This window comes from Mytilus galloprovincialis, chromosome 11 (genome assembly GCF_965363235.1).
Source record: "Mytilus galloprovincialis chromosome 11, xbMytGall1.hap1.1, whole genome shotgun sequence".
NCBI classification, from domain to species: Eukaryota; Metazoa; Mollusca; class Bivalvia; order Mytilida; family Mytilidae; genus Mytilus; species Mytilus galloprovincialis.
This window is the reverse complement of record NC_134848.1, coordinates 61,417,269-61,436,321: the sequence shown is the minus strand read 5'-3', so window position 1 is coordinate 61,436,321 and position 19,053 is coordinate 61,417,269. Positions and strand designations below refer to the sequence as shown.

The 19,053-nt window shown below is 40.7% G+C and overlaps 1 protein-coding gene across 1 annotated transcript in view; it reads right to left on the bottom strand.

Moving 5' to 3' along the window:
* LOC143052542 (apolipoprotein D-like) overlaps positions 1–15,504 on the bottom strand; it is a 41,965-nt gene extending 26,461 nt beyond the window's left edge. The window contains exons 1-2 of the mRNA XM_076225594.1: positions 15,272–15,504; positions 13,191–13,321 (exon numbers count right to left, since the gene is read on the bottom strand). Of these exons, the coding sequence (XP_076081709.1) occupies positions 13,191–13,321; positions 15,272–15,394 (254 nt within the window). The 5' untranslated portion in view covers positions 15,395–15,504. The remainder of the gene's footprint in view (positions 1–13,190; positions 13,322–15,271) is intronic.
* Between the last annotated feature and the right edge of the window lie 3,549 nt (positions 15,505–19,053).

Sequence of the window (19,053 nt, the reverse complement as noted above, 5' to 3'; positions counted from 1 at the left end):
AGCTCATTTTAAAGGTATTGACCCAAGCTATTCCCCAGTTAAATATTTTTCTGGGATCCGGGCCCGTCTGGCCACCACAGAGGTTCAAAGTTGCCAATTTGCGTATTTTCCATATCTACCACACATTCGGTACTCCTCGACATATCCCTACGGCAAAGTTCCGAACCGGACCTAGCTCTCTTCAGAGGTATTGATCCAAGCTATTTGCCACTTAAATATTTTTCTGGGATCCGGGCCCGTCTGGCCACCACAGAGGTTCAGAGTTGCCCATTTACGTATTTTCCATATCAACCACACATTCGGTACTCCTCGACATATTCCTACGGCAAAGTTCCGAACCGGACCTAGCTCATTTCAAAGGTATTGATTCAAGCTATTTGCCACTTAAATATTTTTCTGGGATCCGGGCCCGTCTGGCCACCACAGAGGTTCAAAGGTGCCCCTTAACGTAATTTTCCGTATTAACCATATGCATACATTCGATACTTTTCGGCATATACCAACGGCAAAGTTCCGAACCGGACCTAGCTCATTTTAAAGGTATTGACCCAAGCTATTCCCCAGTTAAATATTTTTCTGGGATCCGGGCCCGTCTGGCCACCACAGAGGTTCAAAGTTGCCAATTTGCGTATTTTCCATATCTACCACACATTCGGTACTCCTCGACATATCCCTACGGCAAAGTTCCGAACCGGACCTAGCTCTCTTCAGAGGTATTGATCCAAGCTATTTGCCACTTAAATATTTTTCTGGGATCCGGGCCCGTCTGGCCACCACAGAGGTTCAGAGTTGCTCATTTACGTATTTTCCCTATCAACCACACATTCGGTACTCCTCGACATATTCCTACAGCAAAGTTCCGAACCGGACCTAGCTCATTTCAAAGGTATTGATTCAAGCTATTTGCCACTTAAATATTTTTCTGGGATCCGGGCCCGTCTGGCCACCACAGAGGTTCAAAGGTGCCCCTTAACGTAATTTTCCGTATTAACCATATGCATACATTCGATACTTTTCGGCATATACCAACGGCAAAGTTCCGAACCGGACCTAGCTCATTTTAAAGGTATTGACCCAAGCTATTCCCCAGTTAAATATTTTTCTGGGATCCGGGCCCGTCTGGCCACCACAGAGGTTCAAAGTTGCCAATTTGCGTATTTTCCATATCTACCACACATTCGGTACTCCTCGACATATCCCTACGGCAAAGTTCCGCAACGGACCTAGCTCTCTTCAGAGGTATTGATCCAAGCTATTTGCCACTTAAATATTTTTCTGGGATCCGGGCCCGTCTGGCCACCACAGAGGTTCAGAGTTGCCCATTTACGTATTTTCCATATCAACCACACATTCGGTACTCCTCGACATATTCCTACGGCAAAGTTCCGAACCGGACCTAGCTCATTTCAAAGGTATTGATTCAAGCTATTTGCCACTTAAATATTTTTCTGGGATCCGGGCCCGTCTGGCCACCACAGAGGTTCAAATGTGCCCCTTAACGTAATTTTCCGTATTAACCATATGCATACATTCGATACTTTTCGGCATATACCAACGGCAAAGTTCCGAACCGGACCTAGCTCATTTTAAAGGTATTGACCCAAGCTATTCCCCAGTTAAATATTTTTCTGGGATCCGGGCCCGTCTGGCCACCACAGAGGTTCAAAGTTGCCAATTTGCGTATTTTCCATATCTACCACACATTCGGTACTCCTCGACATATCCCTACGGCAAAGTTCCGAACCGGACCTAGCTCTCTTCAGAGGTATTGATCCAAGGTATTTGCCACTTAAATATTTTTCTGGGATCCGGGCCCGTCTGGCCACCACAGAGGTTCAGAGTTGCCCATTTACGTATTTTCCATATCAACCACACATTCGGTACTCCTCGACATATTCCTACGGCAAAGTTCCGAACCGGACCTAGCTCATTTCAAAGGTATTGATTCAAGCTATTTGCCACTTAAATATTTTTCTGGGATCCGGGCCCGTCTGGCCACCACAGAGGTTCAAAGGTGCCCCTTAACGTAATTTTCCGTATTAACCATATGCATACGTTCGATACTTTTCGGCATATACCAACGGCAAAGTTCCGAACCGGACCTAGCTCATTTTAAAGGTATTGACCCAAGCTATTCCCCAGTTAAATATTTTTCTGGGATCCGGGCCCGTCTGGCCACCACAGAGGTTCAAAGTTGCCAATTTGCGTATTTTCCATATCTACCACACATTCGGTACTCCTCGACATATCCCTACGGCAAAGTTCCGAACCGGACCTAGCTCTCTTCAGAGGTATTGATCCAAGCTATTTGCCACTTAAATATTTTTCTGGGATCCGGGCCCGTCTGGCCACCACAGAGGTTCAGAGTTGCTCATTTACGTATTTTCCCTATCAACCACACATTCGGTACTCCTCGACATATTCCTACAGCAAAGTTCCGAACCGGACCTAGCTCATTTCAAAGGTATTGATTCAAGCTATTTGCCACTTAAATATTTTTCTGGGATCCGGGCCCGTCTGGCCACCACAGAGGTTCAAAGGTGCCCCTTAACGTAATTTTCCGTATTAACCATATGCATACATTCGATACTTTTCGGCATATACCAACGGCAAAGTTCCGAACCGGACCTAACTCATTTTAAAGGTATTGACCCAAGCTATTCCCCAGTTAAATATTTTTCTGGGATCCGGGCCCGTCTGGCCACCACAGAGGTTCAAAGTTGCCAATTTGCGTATTTTCCATATCTACCACACATTCGGTACTCCTCGACATATCCCTACGGCAAAGTTCCGCAACGGACCTAGCTCATTTCAAAGGTATTGATTCAAGCTATTTGCCACTTAAATATTTTTCTGGGATCCGGGCCCGTCTGGCCACCACAGAGGTTCAAATGTGCCCCTTAACGTAATTTTCCGTATTAACCATATGCATACATTCGATACTTTTCGGCATATACCAACGGCAAAGTTCCGAACCGGACCTAGCTCATTTTAAAGGTATTGACCCAAGCTATTCCCCAGTTAAATATTTTTCTGGGATCCGGGCCCGTCTGGCCACCACAGAGGTTCAAAGTTGCCAATTTGCGTATTTTCCATATCTACCACACATTCGGTACTCCTCGACATATCCCTACGGCAAAGTTCCGAACCGGACCTAGCTCTCTTCAGAGGTATTGATCCAAGCTATTTGCCACTTAAATATTTTTCTGGGATCCGGGCCCGTCTGGCCACCACAGAGGTTCAGAGTTGCCCATTTACGTATTTTCCATATCAACCACACATTCGGTACTCCTCGACATATTCCTACGGCAAAGTTCCGAACCGGACCTAGCTCATTTCAAAGGTATTGATTCAAGCTATTTGCCACTTAAATATTTTTCTGGGATCCGGGCCCGTCTGGCCACCACAGAGGTTCAAAGGTGCCCCTTAACGTAATTTTCCGTATTAACCATATGCATACATTCGATACTTTTCGGCATATACCAACGGCAAAGTTCCGAACCGGACCTAGCTCATTTTAAAGGTATTGACCCAAGCTATTCCCCAGTTAAATATTTTTCTGGGATCCGGGCCCGTCTGGCCACCACAGAGGTTCAAAGTTGCCAATTTGCGTATTTTCCATATCTACCACACATTCGGTACTCCTCGACATATCCCTACGGCAAAGTTCCGAACCGGACCTAGCTCTCTTCAGAGGTATTGATCCAAGCTATTTGCCACTTAAATATTTTTCTGGGATCCGGGCCCGTCTGGCCACCACAGAGGTTCAGAGTTGCTCATTTACGTATTTTCCCTATCAACCACACATTCGGTACTCCTCGACATATTCCTACAGCAAAGTTCCGAACCGGACCTAGCTCATTTCAAAGGTATTGATTCAAGCTATTTGCCACTTAAATATTTTTCTGGGATCCGGGCCCGTCTGGCCACCACAGAGGTTCAAAGGTGCCCCTTAACGTAATTTTCCGTATTAACCATATGCATACATTCGATACTTTTCGGCATATACCAACGGCAAAGTTCCGAACCGGACCTAGCTCATTTTAAAGGTATTGACCCAAGCTATTCCCCAGTTAAATATTTTTCTGGGATCCGGGCCCGTCTGGCCACCACAGAGGTTCAAAGTTGCCAATTTGCGTATTTTCCATATCTACCACACATTCGGTACTCCTCGACATATCCCTACGGCAAAGTTCCGCAACGGACCTAGCTCTCTTCAGAGGTATTGATCCAAGCTATTTGCCACTTAAATATTTTTCTGGGATCCGGGCCCGTCTGGCCACCACAGAGGTTCAGAGTTGCCCATTTACGTATTTTCCATATCAACCACACATTCGGTACTCCTCGACATATTCCTACGGCAAAGTTCCGAACCGGACCTAGCTCATTTCAAAGGTATTGATTCAAGCTATTTGCCACTTAAATATTTTTCTGGGATCCGGGCCCGTCTGGCCACCACAGAGGTTCAAATGTGCCCCTTAACGTAATTTTCCGTATTAACCATATGCATACATTCGATACTTTTCGGCATATACCAACGGCAAAGTTCCGAACCGGACCTAGCTCATTTTAAAGGTATTGACCCAAGCTATTCCCCAGTTAAATATTTTTCTGGGATCCGGGCCCGTCTGGCCACCACAGAGGTTCAAAGTTGCCAATTTGCGTATTTTCCATATCTACCACACATTCGGTACTCCTCGACATATCCCTACGGCAAAGTTCCGAACCGGACCTAGCTCTCTTCAGAGGTATTGATCCAAGGTATTTGCCACTTAAATATTTTTCTGGGATCCGGGCCCGTCTGGCCACCACAGAGGTTCAGAGTTGCCCATTTACGTATTTTCCATATCAACCACACATTCGGTACTCCTCGACATATTCCTACGGCAAAGTTCCGAACCGGACCTAGCTCATTTCAAAGGTATTGATTCAAGCTATTTGCCACTTAAATATTTTTCTGGGATCCGGGCCCGTCTGGCCACCACAGAGGTTCAAAGGTGCCCCTTAACGTAATTTTCCGTATTAACCATATGCATACATTCGATACTTTTCGGCATATACCAACGGCAAAGTTCCGAACCGGACCTAGCTCATTTTAAAGGTATTGACCCAAGCTATTCCCCAGTTAAATATTTTTCTGGGATCCGGGCCCGTCTGGCCACCACAGAGGTTCAAAGTTGCCAATTTGCGTATTTTCCATATCTACCACACATTCGGTACTCCTCGACATATCCCTACGGCAAAGTTCCGAACCGGACCTAGCTCTCTTCAGAGGTATTGATCCAAGCTATTTGCCACTTAAATATTTTTCTGGGATCCGGGCCCGTCTGGCCACCACAGAGGTTCAGAGTTGCTCATTTACGTATTTTCCCTATCAACCACACATTCGGTACTCCTCGACATATTCCTACAGCAAAGTTCCGAACCGGACCTAGCTCATTTCAAAGGTATTGATTCAAGCTATTTGCCACTTAAATATTTTTCTGGGATCCGGGCCCGTCTGGCCACCACAGAGGTTCAAAGGTGCCCCTTAACGTAATTTTCCGTATTAACCATATGCATACATTCGATACTTTTCGGCATATACCAACGGCAAAGTTCCGAACCGGACCTAACTCATTTTAAAGGTATTGACCCAAGCTATTCCCCAGTTAAATATTTTTCTGGGATCCGGGCCCGTCTGGCCACCACAGAGGTTCAAAGTTGCCAATTTGCGTATTTTCCATATCTACCACACATTCGGTACTCCTCGACATATCCCTACGGCAAAGTTCCGCAACGGACCTAGCTCTCTTCAGAGGTATTGATCCAAGCTATTTGCCACTTAAATATTTTTCTGGGATCCGGGCCCGTCTGGCCACCACAGAGGTTCAGAGTTGCCCATTTACGTATTTTCCATATCAACCACACATTCGGTACTCCTCGACATATTCCTACGGCAAAGTTCCGAACCGGACCTAGCTCATTTCAAAGGTATTGATTCAAGCTATTTGCCACTTAAATATTTTTCTGGGATCCGGGCCCGTCTGGCCACCACAGAGGTTCAAATGTGCCCCTTAACGTAATTTTCCGTATTAACCATATGCATACATTCGATACTTTTCGGCATATACCAACGGCAAAGTTCCGAACCGGACCTAGCTCATTTTAAAGGTATTGACCCAAGCTATTCCCCAGTTAAATATTTTTCTGGGATCCGGGCCCGTCTGGCCACCACAGAGGTTCAAAGTTGCCAATTTGCGTATTTTCCATATCTACCACACATTCGGTACTCCTCGACATATCCCTACGGCAAAGTTCCGAACCGGACCTAGCTCTCTTCAGAGGTATTGATCCAAGCTATTTGCCACTTAAATATTTTTCTGGGATCCGGGCCCGTCTGGCCACCACAGAGGTTCAGAGTTGCCCATTTACGTATTTTCCATATCAACCACACATTCGGTACTCCTCGACATATTCCTACGGCAAAGTTCCGAACCGGACCTAGCTCATTTCAAAGGTATTGATTCAAGCTATTTGCCACTTAAATATTTTTCTGGGATCCGGGCCCGTCTGGCCACCACAGAGGTTCAAAGGTGCCCCTTAACGTAATTTTCCGTATTAACCATATGCATACATTCGATACTTTTCGGCATATACCAACGGCAAAGTTCCGAACCGGACCTAGCTCATTTTAAAGGTATTGACCCAAGCTATTCCCCAGTTAAATATTTTTCTGGGATCCGGGCCCGTCTGGCCACCACAGAGGTTCAAAGTTGCCAATTTGCGTATTTTCCATATCTACCACACATTCGGTACTCCTCGACATATCCCTACGGCAAAGTTCCGAACCGGACCTAGCTCTCTTCAGAGGTATTGATCCAAGCTATTTGCCACTTAAATATTTTTCTGGGATCCGGGCCCGTCTGGCCACCACAGAGGTTCAGAGTTGCTCATTTACGTATTTTCCCTATCAACCACACATTCGGTACTCCTCGACATATTCCTACAGCAAAGTTCCGAACCGGACCTAGCTCATTTCAAAGGTATTGATTCAAGCTATTTGCCACTTAAATATTTTTCTGGGATCCGGGCCCGTCTGGCCACCACAGAGGTTCAAAGGTGCCCCTTAACGTAATTTTCCGTATTAACCATATGCATACATTCGATACTTTTCGGCATATACCAACGGCAAAGTTCCGAACCGGACCTAGCTCATTTTAAAGGTATTGACCCAAGCTATTCCCCAGTTAAATATTTTTCTGGGATCCGGGCCCGTCTGGCCACCACAGAGGTTCAAAGTTGCCAATTTGCGTATTTTCCATATCTACCACACATTCGGTACTCCTCGACATATCCCTACGGCAAAGTTCCGCAACGGACCTAGCTCTCTTCAGAGGTATTGATCCAAGCTATTTGCCACTTAAATATTTTTCTGGGATCCGGGCCCGTCTGGCCACCACAGAGGTTCAGAGTTGCCCATTTACGTATTTTCCATATCAACCACACATTCGGTACTCCTCGACATATTCCTACGGCAAAGTTCCGAACCGGACCTAGCTCATTTCAAAGGTATTGATTCAAGCTATTTGCCACTTAAATATTTTTCTGGGATCCGGGCCCGTCTGGCCACCACAGAGGTTCAAATGTGCCCCTTAACGTAATTTTCCGTATTAACCATATGCATACATTCGATACTTTTCGGCATATACCAACGGCAAAGTTCCGAACCGGACCTAGCTCATTTTAAAGGTATTGACCCAAGCTATTCCCCAGTTAAATATTTTTCTGGGATCCGGGCCCGTCTGGCCACCACAGAGGTTCAAAGTTGCCAATTTGCGTATTTTCCATATCTACCACACATTCGGTACTCCTCGACATATCCCTACGGCAAAGTTCCGAACCGGACCTAGCTCTCTTCAGAGGTATTGATCCAAGCTATTTGCCACTTAAATATTTTTCTGGGATCCGGGCCCGTCTGGCCACCACAGAGGTTCAGAGTTGCCCATTTACGTATTTTCCATATCAACCACACATTCGGTACTCCTCGACATATTCCTACGGCAAAGTTCCGAACCGGACCTAGCTCATTTCAAAGGTATTGATTCAAGCTATTTGCCACTTAAATATTTTTCTGGGATCCGGGCCCGTCTGGCCACCACAGAGGTTCAAAGGTGCCCCTTAACGTAATTTTCCGTATTAACCATATGCATACATTCGATACTTTTCGGCATATACCAACGGCAAAGTTCCGAACCGGACCTAGCTCATTTTAAAGGTATTGACCCAAGCTATTCCCCAGTTAAATATTTTTCTGGGATCCGGGCCCGTCTGGCCACCACAGAGGTTCAAAGTTGCCAATTTGCGTATTTTCCATATCTACCACACATTCGGTACTCCTCGACATATCCCTACGGCAAAGTTCCGAACCGGACCTAGCTCTCTTCAGAGGTATTGATCCAAGCTATTTGCCACTTAAATATTTTTCTGGGATCCGGGCCCGTCTGGCCACCACAGAGGTTCAGAGTTGCTCATTTACGTATTTTCCCTATCAACCACACATTCGGTACTCCTCGACATATTCCTACAGCAAAGTTCCGAACCGGACCTAGCTCATTTCAAAGGTATTGATTCAAGCTATTTGCCACTTAAATATTTTTCTGGGATCCGGGCCCGTCTGGCCACCACAGAGGTTCAAAGGTGCCCCTTAACGTAATTTTCCGTATTAACCATATGCATACATTCGATACTTTTCGGCATATACCAACGGCAAAGTTCCGAACCGGACCTAGCTCATTTTAAAGGTATTGACCCAAGCTATTCCCCAGTTAAATATTTTTCTGGGATCCGGGCCCGTCTGGCCACCACAGAGGTTCAAAGTTGCCAATTTGCGTATTTTCCATATCTACCACACATTCGGTACTCCTCGACATATCCCTACGGCAAAGTTCCGCAACGGACCTAGCTCTCTTCAGAGGTATTGATCCAAGCTATTTGCCACTTAAATATTTTTCTGGGATCCGGGCCCGTCTGGCCACCACAGAGGTTCAGAGTTGCCCATTTACGTATTTTCCATATCAACCACACATTCGGTACTCCTCGACATATTCCTACGGCAAAGTTCCGAACCGGACCTAGCTCATTTCAAAGGTATTGATTCAAGCTATTTGCCACTTAAATATTTTTCTGGGATCCGGGCCCGTCTGGCCACCACAGAGGTTCAAATGTGCCCCTTAACGTAATTTTCCGTATTAACCATATGCATACATTCGATACTTTTCGGCATATACCAACGGCAAAGTTCCGAACCGGACCTAGCTCATTTTAAAGGTATTGACCCAAGCTATTCCCCAGTTAAATATTTTTCTGGGATCCGGGCCCGTCTGGCCACCACAGAGGTTCAAAGTTGCCAATTTGCGTATTTTCCATATCTACCACACATTCGGTACTCCTCGACATATCCCTACGGCAAAGTTCCGAACCGGACCTAGCTCTCTTCAGAGGTATTGATCCAAGCTATTTGCCACTTAAATATTTTTCTGGGATCCGGGCCCGTCTGGCCACCACAGAGGTTCAGAGTTGCCCATTTACGTATTTTCCATATCAACCACACATTCGGTACTCCTCGACATATTCCTACGGCAAAGTTCCGAACCGGACCTAGCTCATTTCAAAGGTATTGATTCAAGCTATTTGCCACTTAAATATTTTTCTGGGATCCGGGCCCGTCTGGCCACCACAGAGGTTCAAAGGTGCCCCTTAACGTAATTTTCCGTATTAACCATATGCATACATTCGATACTTTTCGGCATATACCAACGGCAAAGTTCCGAACCGGACCTAGCTCATTTTAAAGGTATTGACCCAAGCTATTCCCCAGTTAAATATTTTTCTGGGATCCGGGCCCGTCTGGCCACCACAGAGGTTCAAAGTTGCCAATTTGCGTATTTTCCATATCTACCACACATTCGGTACTCCTCGACATATCCCTACGGCAAAGTTCCGAACCGGACCTAGCTCTCTTCAGAGGTATTGATCCAAGCTATTTGCCACTTAAATATTTTTCTGGGATCCGGGCCCGTCTGGCCACCACAGAGGTTCAGAGTTGCTCATTTACGTATTTTCCCTATCAACCACACATTCGGTACTCCTCGACATATTCCTACAGCAAAGTTCCGAACCGGACCTAGCTCATTTCAAAGGTATTGATTCAAGCTATTTGCCACTTAAATATTTTTCTGGGATCCGGGCCCGTCTGGCCACCACAGAGGTTCAAAGGTGCCCCTTAACGTAATTTTCCGTATTAACCATATGCATACATTCGATACTTTTCGGCATATACCAACGGCAAAGTTCCGAACCGGACCTAGCTCATTTTAAAGGTATTGACCCAAGCTATTCCCCAGTTAAATATTTTTCTGGGATCCGGGCCCGTCTGGCCACCACAGAGGTTCAAAGTTGCCAATTTGCGTATTTTCCATATCTACCACACATTCGGTACTCCTCGACATATCCCTACGGCAAAGTTCCGCAACGGACCTAGCTCTCTTCAGAGGTATTGATCCAAGCTATTTGCCACTTAAATATTTTTCTGGGATCCGGGCCCGTCTGGCCACCACAGAGGTTCAGAGTTGCCCATTTACGTATTTTCCATATCAACCACACATTCGGTACTCCTCGACATATTCCTACGGCAAAGTTCCGAACCGGACCTAGCTCATTTCAAAGGTATTGATTCAAGCTATTTGCCACTTAAATATTTTTCTGGGATCCGGGCCCGTCTGGCCACCACAGAGGTTCAAATGTGCCCCTTAACGTAATTTTCCGTATTAACCATATGCATACATTCGATACTTTTCGGCATATACCAACGGCAAAGTTCCGAACCGGACCTAGCTCATTTTAAAGGTATTGACCCAAGCTATTCCCCAGTTAAATATTTTTCTGGGATCCGGGCCCGTCTGGCCACCACAGAGGTTCAAAGTTGCCAATTTGCGTATTTTCCATATCTACCACACATTCGGTACTCCTCGACATATCCCTACGGCAAAGTTCCGCAACGGACCTAGCTCTCTTCAGAGGTATTGATCCAAGCTATTTGCCACTTAAATATTTTTCTGGGATCCGGGCCCGTCTGGCCACCACAGAGGTTCAGAGTTGCCCATTTACGTATTTTCCATATCAACCACACATTCGGTACTCCTCGACATATTCCTACGGCAAAGTTCCGAACCGGACCTAGCTCATTTCAAAGGTATTGATTCAAGCTATTTGCCACTTAAATATTTTTCTGGGATCCGGGCCCGTCTGGCCACCACAGAGGTTCAAATGTGCCCCTTAACGTAATTTTCCGTATTAACCATATGCATACATTCGATACTTTTCGGCATATACCAACGGCAAAGTTCCGAACCGGACCTAGCTCATTTTAAAGGTATTGACCCAAGCTATTCCCCAGTTAAATATTTTTCTGGGATCCGGGCCCGTCTGGCCACCACAGAGGTCCAAAGTCGTCTTAGGGTGGTCACCGTCATTTAAGCAGTCTCTGGTAGGTGTTCACTATTAATTTCTTTTCTTTTTTGGCTTTCCATAAGTATTTCTATGTATATTTCTATATGTTTCTGGAGTAATTGGATTTTGTTTCATATTTTATATATTAAATTACATCTTTGGTGAATCCTCTGTAATGTTTTATTGATAAAAATCTATATAACATAAAGACAAATATAGAACTTGTATCAGGGTTTATATTCGAGGACAACGAAAATTTATGACAGCTTGAAGGGGTTATAAAAATGTTATCTTTTCCCTCAGGCTTGATAGTGATTTTCAACTAAATTTAAATATTGAACCGACGGCTAGCAGAATATCAATTATCGAATGTCAAATAAAGGACAGACCGCTTACATATATATTTAAAACGAAATGAAATGCTTTAGAAATTAGCAGAAATCGTGAAATTGTCGATTTCCGCTGTTAGATTGCATTTAACTAAGATTTAGCGATTTTTTGAACGTTTGAGTCTCATGCAGTTTTTTGGTTTTTAGACATATCGTCAAAATTGGCTGCTGGAAAAAAGTGGCTGCTATCTTGATTGGCCGATGAAAGTGGCTGCCAGCTTGAGTCTGGTAGTTACAAATTGACAATTTACGAATTAAGCATTATGAATTTCACACTAACAAGTTGCAAATTAACAATTTACACAGCTACAAGTAACGAATTGACAAGTTACGAATTAAGAATTTTGACCCCGTTGGCTTTCCATATTAAGTGTATGAATATTGAAACGATATTAAATATGGTAGTTGTAATGGAATTATAATTAACGTGTATTACCAAATTGCTAGCCTAGGATAGAACTACTTTTTACATCTGAGGGTAGAAATATCCTCCCAAATGAAAAATCTGCAATTTCAATAACACATGTGGACACAAATATGATAGTAGTCTCACATATAAAAAAATCAGCTCAAAATCTGGAGGCTTATAGAAAAAAAGTCCGTATAACTGTGAATTTCGACAATTTTCAAAGTTGTAGACCCTTCATTTTGACAAAAATTAGCGGAGCGGAACGAAACTTAATCTTGATCTGTAACTCATCATGGTTAGCTCACATAGCAAAAATCAGCCCAATATCTGCAAGCTTTTAGAAAAAAAGGTCCGTATAACTGTGATTTTCAAAAAACTATCAAAGTCCAAAGCCGGAAAATACAACAAAAATTAGCCGAACGGAACGAAACTTAAACTTGATCTGTAACTTATCATGAGTAACTCACATACCAAAAATCAGCCCAATATCTGAAAGCGTATCTGAAAAAAGTGCGTATCAACAATGTATCATAGTCCAAAGCCAGTAATTTCGGCATTATTTAGAGGAGCGGAACGAAACTTAAACTTGATCTTTAACTCATCATGGTTAACTCACGTACCAAAAATCAGTCCAATATCTGAAGGTGTTTAGAAAAAAACTCCGTATAATGGTTTGTTGCGGAATGACGGAATGACAGAATGACGGAATTACGGAATGACGGACAAGGGTAAAACTATATGACACCGACAAATTCGTTGCAGGGCCATAAAAATCTGTAAAACAAATGTAGATAGGCTCACAACCTTTTATTTATTTGGCTCTGGCATGTATAAGACAACAATAATGACTATAAAGTTTCCCGTATGTTGAAAGAAAAAAGTTGATTGTAAAAGTTACTTACCTCGTATTTATTCCCGCGTTAAGAACTTTGATACTACCATCGTTGTTTAAGCTGTAATTAGCACTAATACATTTCAGTCCAATTTCAGCAATAAAGAAAAATTTCTCATTTTCGTACCATTTTCCTAAATACTGAAAATAAACAAACATGTGTGTCTAATGGTGGTTTTTTTTTTTCTGTTCTTCAACTACAAGTATGTCATATTGTTTACATTTTTTAAGGAAAAATCTGTTTAAATTTCAAACAAAATTGAAATGTATAAATGCTGATTTTGAAATTGTGTCAAGAAGGCAACAAACTAAAGACACGAGCAAACTTTGAATACGATTACGATATCAATTATTTTCTACCATTGTGCATGTGTCAAGCATGATAAAAGTCCCAAACAAATATCAGTATTATGATCCAGTTCACAAAACGCCCGTTGGTGTATATAAGTATCATTGGCTTTGCTTAAATAAGATCAATTGTCACGTCAGCTTCAGAATTGAAAAATTGAAGAGCATTTTACACCAACATCTCTAAAGTTTGGCAACAAATCACTCGATCTTTGTCTAGGTAAAACCAGCCTAGTGTTTTGAATTATATTTAACACTTCATGATCATTACTAAAAATGAATGAAATTAAAAATATTTAATGTAAGCAACAGAGAGACACATCGACACATAATGAACGTTAGAATATTCGATATGGACAATATTAGGATAATTATGCACATCGATGCGCGTTTGGAAAATGCATGTTTTAAGCTCCTACATGTACTCATACAACCCTCAGATGAATATCATTTTTATCTTATGTCTGTCATGATCTTTTATACATTTGTTGCCTTTTATACGATATTGGTTTTGCACAAAGGTATTCAAAACCATACCGTGGCCGTAGTTGTTAATAACTATGTATTTTTATTTATCTTTTTATTTGTTGGTTACTGTATATTATTCCGTGCATTTGTTATTACGATTTTTGAAGAATGACCAACACGGCCAGATTAATTATTACGATGTATGGAAAAGCTGCATACATATATATAGACAATAACTGTTTAGTGTCTTTAAATATCAGCTGTATTTGTACGAGGCTAGGAAACAAGGTGTATGCGAGCTTTTAGCGAGCTACTACACCTGTTTCGAGCCGAGTACAAATACAGCTGATATTTAAAGACACTAAACAGTTATTGTCTTTATCCTGCAATTAATTCTGTATATTGTTTGTGTTTTGAAAGACACAAAAACTAACATATTAAGCATTTATTTTCGATTTGTAATCCCTTGAGGCCCGCGTAGTAATATCAAAATCACACATTACGCTGAAGACGGGTTCGCAAAAAAGAATCTCAAATGGTCAACAATAATACATCGCTCAAGGTGAATAATTATCTATTTTAACATAACAACTAATTTCAACAGTAAAAACAAATAACAAAACATTGTCAAATTTGAAACAGAAGTATACGAGTTGTCCTACGCTTCAGACTTGACATTCACTAAACATGCATGCTGAAATTGACATGGTTGATTTTGTAACACAATCATACACATTCAAGTTTTGAAATCGACAATTGTCATCGTCATTGGAATGCAACTGGAATACACATTCTGAGGTCACACAGGTTCAAACAATACTCAGTCCGGCAGTGGGCGGAGCTTTAAAGCGATATCTGTATAGTATACAGATACAGCATAGCGATATCTGTAGGGCTGTATCTGTATAGTAGGACACCCAATTGCAGGATAAATATATATATCTGATAGATATATATATATATATCAAAATGTCGGTTTTTATCAATCATACTACATATCCTTATTTTTTAATGAGCCGTCGACAACTCCCACACCTGACGCAAAATTCGCTTTAAAAATAGAGAAGAGATAAATCATCCAAGATTTAAAAGAGGATGATGGCAATTTAAAATTATTTTGCGATTAAACATATTATTATTTAAAAAAAAATAGACATATAAAAAGATCTCAATTAAGAAATGCACATTTGATTTTTTTTTTTCTGTGATTCGTTTATCGTATAACTGAAACTGACTATTTTGTGACATTAGTCAATTACAAAAGCTTTGACTTACCCTGTCGGCATCAAAGTTCTGTTTAACTGGAATATCCGGGCAACTTCCCCATCGTGGTACCTGGCACGTTGCCAAAGAGACACAAATAACGAGAAATATTGTGGAAAGTAAGTAGTTCTTCATGTTAAAGTCGTCGCTGGCTCAAATCTAGTAAATATACCTTGCCTAGTTATGAGATACCTTGGTTATATATACACAAATGGTGATAACTGTTTATTAAATGTAGCTGACCTATTGTAAGGGGAAATTATTTCACTATTTTTGGTGAATACGCAAAACGATATGTTAATAAACTGCTAAATGACCATAAGTCTTAACATGTATAATGATGATAATTTCATGTATAAAAACCATTTTTTTTTCTTTAAATATATAAAATACAGCATTTTATCAAACCTCTGTTGGGCCTCTTATTTAAACCACAAATTTGTTTTATAATTTGTTATTTTGTGACTAATCAGTAAACAATGGTCATCCTATCGATGATGAACACCTGATAATGTTATCAATGGCGTTACTATAATCTGATAGAGCTATAATTGTTTATTTTTATTTCATATACCCAATTCAAAGATTATGTGTTGTAAACCACGGCTTTCAAATAAGAAGGGGACAGGGCCGTTTTCGGGACGTCGGGATCGGGTGTTTCTAATTTTGGGATTTCGGATTGATCCTTTCGGGATCCGGGAATTATTTTTTTCGAATTTCGGGATGTCGGGATTTAAATTTCTTTAAATTCGGGACCTCGGGATTTCATGTTTTTAAGCTCTGAATTTCGGGATCAGGAGCCTCTGACATCCCCCTCATATAAGTGAGGACGACTGTTTATTGATTCGGGGTTTGTGAATAACATCCACGTCCGGTCGGGTGAAGACGTTAAATCCGATGCTTCAGGTTGAAAAATTTCACATTCTCAAGCCTTGCTATTCTCGCAAGAAATGATTATAACTGGGTGTTAAGATGTCAACACTCAATCATTTCATTTTATACACTGTCGTGACTTATCCCTTTCAAAAGCCATTTTATTATCTAGTTATTGAGAGTTACTTCCATTTCTGATTGACAGAAGTGGTCTGTGGCCAATAGGAACCATTGCTAACAAGTCGATATATAAAACATTCGGTTATAACTTCAACGCAATATAAGTGCATTCAGCCTCCTGCTGTATGTGTTTATGGTAATCATGTTTGATGTAATATTGGCGGATGTAAGGGTGTTTTGAGGGTTGGAATCCCTCTCTTCTTGTCATTTATTTATTAATTTAAACATTTTGTAGTATTCTTGGGGTTGGAATTCTCTTTTTTCAAAATGACTGGATCTGCGCATATGTACAGAGATATAGTTAAGAAATGATTGCTTTTGGAATCATAACCCTTTTAATTGTTCTTTATAAAGTGCAAATTTAATGCTGATAATAAAAAAGAAATAGAACTCCAGAACACGGACCATGAAGTAGTAAATATCACCTCATGTAAAGATCTGTTACAACATTATTTTTTTTTGTAAATCAGAGATAATATTTGAATGACGTAAATGTTAAATAAGTTGACCTAATGAATTTAGACCTTGTTTATTGATATCATCGTGTTATTATATAGGATATAGAAGTTTAAATATTGATGATGCTTGAAATGTACTTTTATAACATACACTTATTATGTCCCACCTACGATAGTAGAGGGGCATTATGTTTTTAGCTGGTCTGTGCGTCCGTTCGTTCGTTCGTTCGTTCGTTCGTTCGTTCGTCCGTCTGTGTGCTTCAGGTTAAAGTTTTTGGTCAAGGTAGTTTTTGATGAAGTTGAAGTCCAATCGACTTGAAACTTAGTACACATGTTCCCTATGATATGATCTTTTTAATTTAATGCCAAATACGAGTTTTTATCCCAATTTCACGGTCCAATGAACATAGAAGATAATTATGATAGTGCGAGTTGGGCATCCGTGTACTATGAACACATTCTTGTTGATTCAGATATTTACCACCATTTGTAGTTCTGTCTCATTCAGAATATAATGATATAGAAATGTATTCATATACGATACTGTAGTGTCTCGTTTAATAGTTTTAAATCTTTAAAACGGAAGGGAAAATCGCTTTAGTTAATGTGTCAAGTGTATAACTAGAAACATGATCAAATGGTTACAGCTAAGATACGATATAGAGAGATGCATTATGTTTGAGTAAACTTCACCTTTAATTTAAAAAAAAAAAAAAATACTAAATAGTAGCGTTCCATTGGCTGTGTGGGATTTAAACACGAAAATGCAGACACATTTAACTTTCATATCAATCTATAAATGATCCCTCTGTCGGTAATGCATGGTACACCCGGAAGTTTATGACTAGGCCAATTTGCCTCTTTATGGAATGCTATCTTTTGAGCACAATAACAATCTCACTTTTTTATGTTAATAAGGCCGTTAGTTTTCTCGTTTGAATTGTTTTACAGTGTCATATCGGGGCCTTTTATAGCTGACTATGCGGTGCGGGCTTTGCTCAATGTTGAAGGCCGTACGGTTACCTATAGTTGTTAATGTCTGTGTCATTTTAATCTCTTGCGGACAGTTGTCTCATTGGCAATCATACCACATCTTCTTTTTTTTATGATTATCGTGTCGGTCATGTCCAAAGCAGCGGCGTATATGAAATAGAAATATAAAACAACAGAACTGGGGTGTAACGATAGATAGTAAGTTTTTTATCGTCTCGAAGACACATCTTTAATATGTTTGCTACTGAACATTATATATCTATACATCACAGAAATGATATACACCAATAATTGAAAATTACAAACTGTCAGAGATTTGTGCGCAACAAAAAATAGTTTAACGTCCAGGATATAAACATTAATTATTTCAATCAAATATATATTAATTCTTATTTTGTACTTTTCTAAATCATTCAGTAAGGATGGGAAGAACATGTACATGTATGGGTATAGGATTTTCGAAAAGGAGCGTTATTGTAAAAAAAAAAATTATTCGCCGAGCGGTGTGAGTCGGGGAAAAAATGTTAACCCAATTTGCCAAAAGTTCCAATAAAGAAAATATGCAGAAACCATATGATTTTTATACGGCGAATTTGGCATTCAGGTGCGTTGAATGAAGTTTTATGATGTATATTCGTTATTAAAAGTTTACGTGATCCTGAGAAAGGATTATTTACATTAAATGCAGAGGATGCAGCATAGAAAAACTTTTAAAAAACATTATTTGTTCTAAAGAGGAGACGTTATATAGTAAACATAAAATAGTACACAGTTCACGAGGTTTCTCTTTTCCCAAATCCTGATACTTTGGTAATTGTTTTCTACCTCCCCTTTTTTCATCTTTTCTGCAGATCCCAATTTTCACCCTATGCATCCCACATCCCTACTGTATTAATCTTATATATATATACCACATCCAGCTTTTTTACAATTATATCCCACATCCCATATCTAAAAACACCCTTCACATTTAGTATAATAGTACTTAGAAATAATAATAAAACCTACCTTATACAATGATGTGTACTATAATAATAGTACTTTACAAACCCGTACCTTACAGTGGTACATGTATGTATTCCAAAGTTAGTGTTATACAATAGCCACAAGTGAAAGTGGTTGAAACAGCTGGTTATATTTAATAAATAAAACTCCTTCATCATCAACGTTAAACGTTACATCATAAATTGACATATGTATACCGACTGTTCATTAATTCATTTTAATATAGTGTATGTCAATTTTACATATGAAATAATGTGTTTATAAAAATCATATTAATTTTTCCAC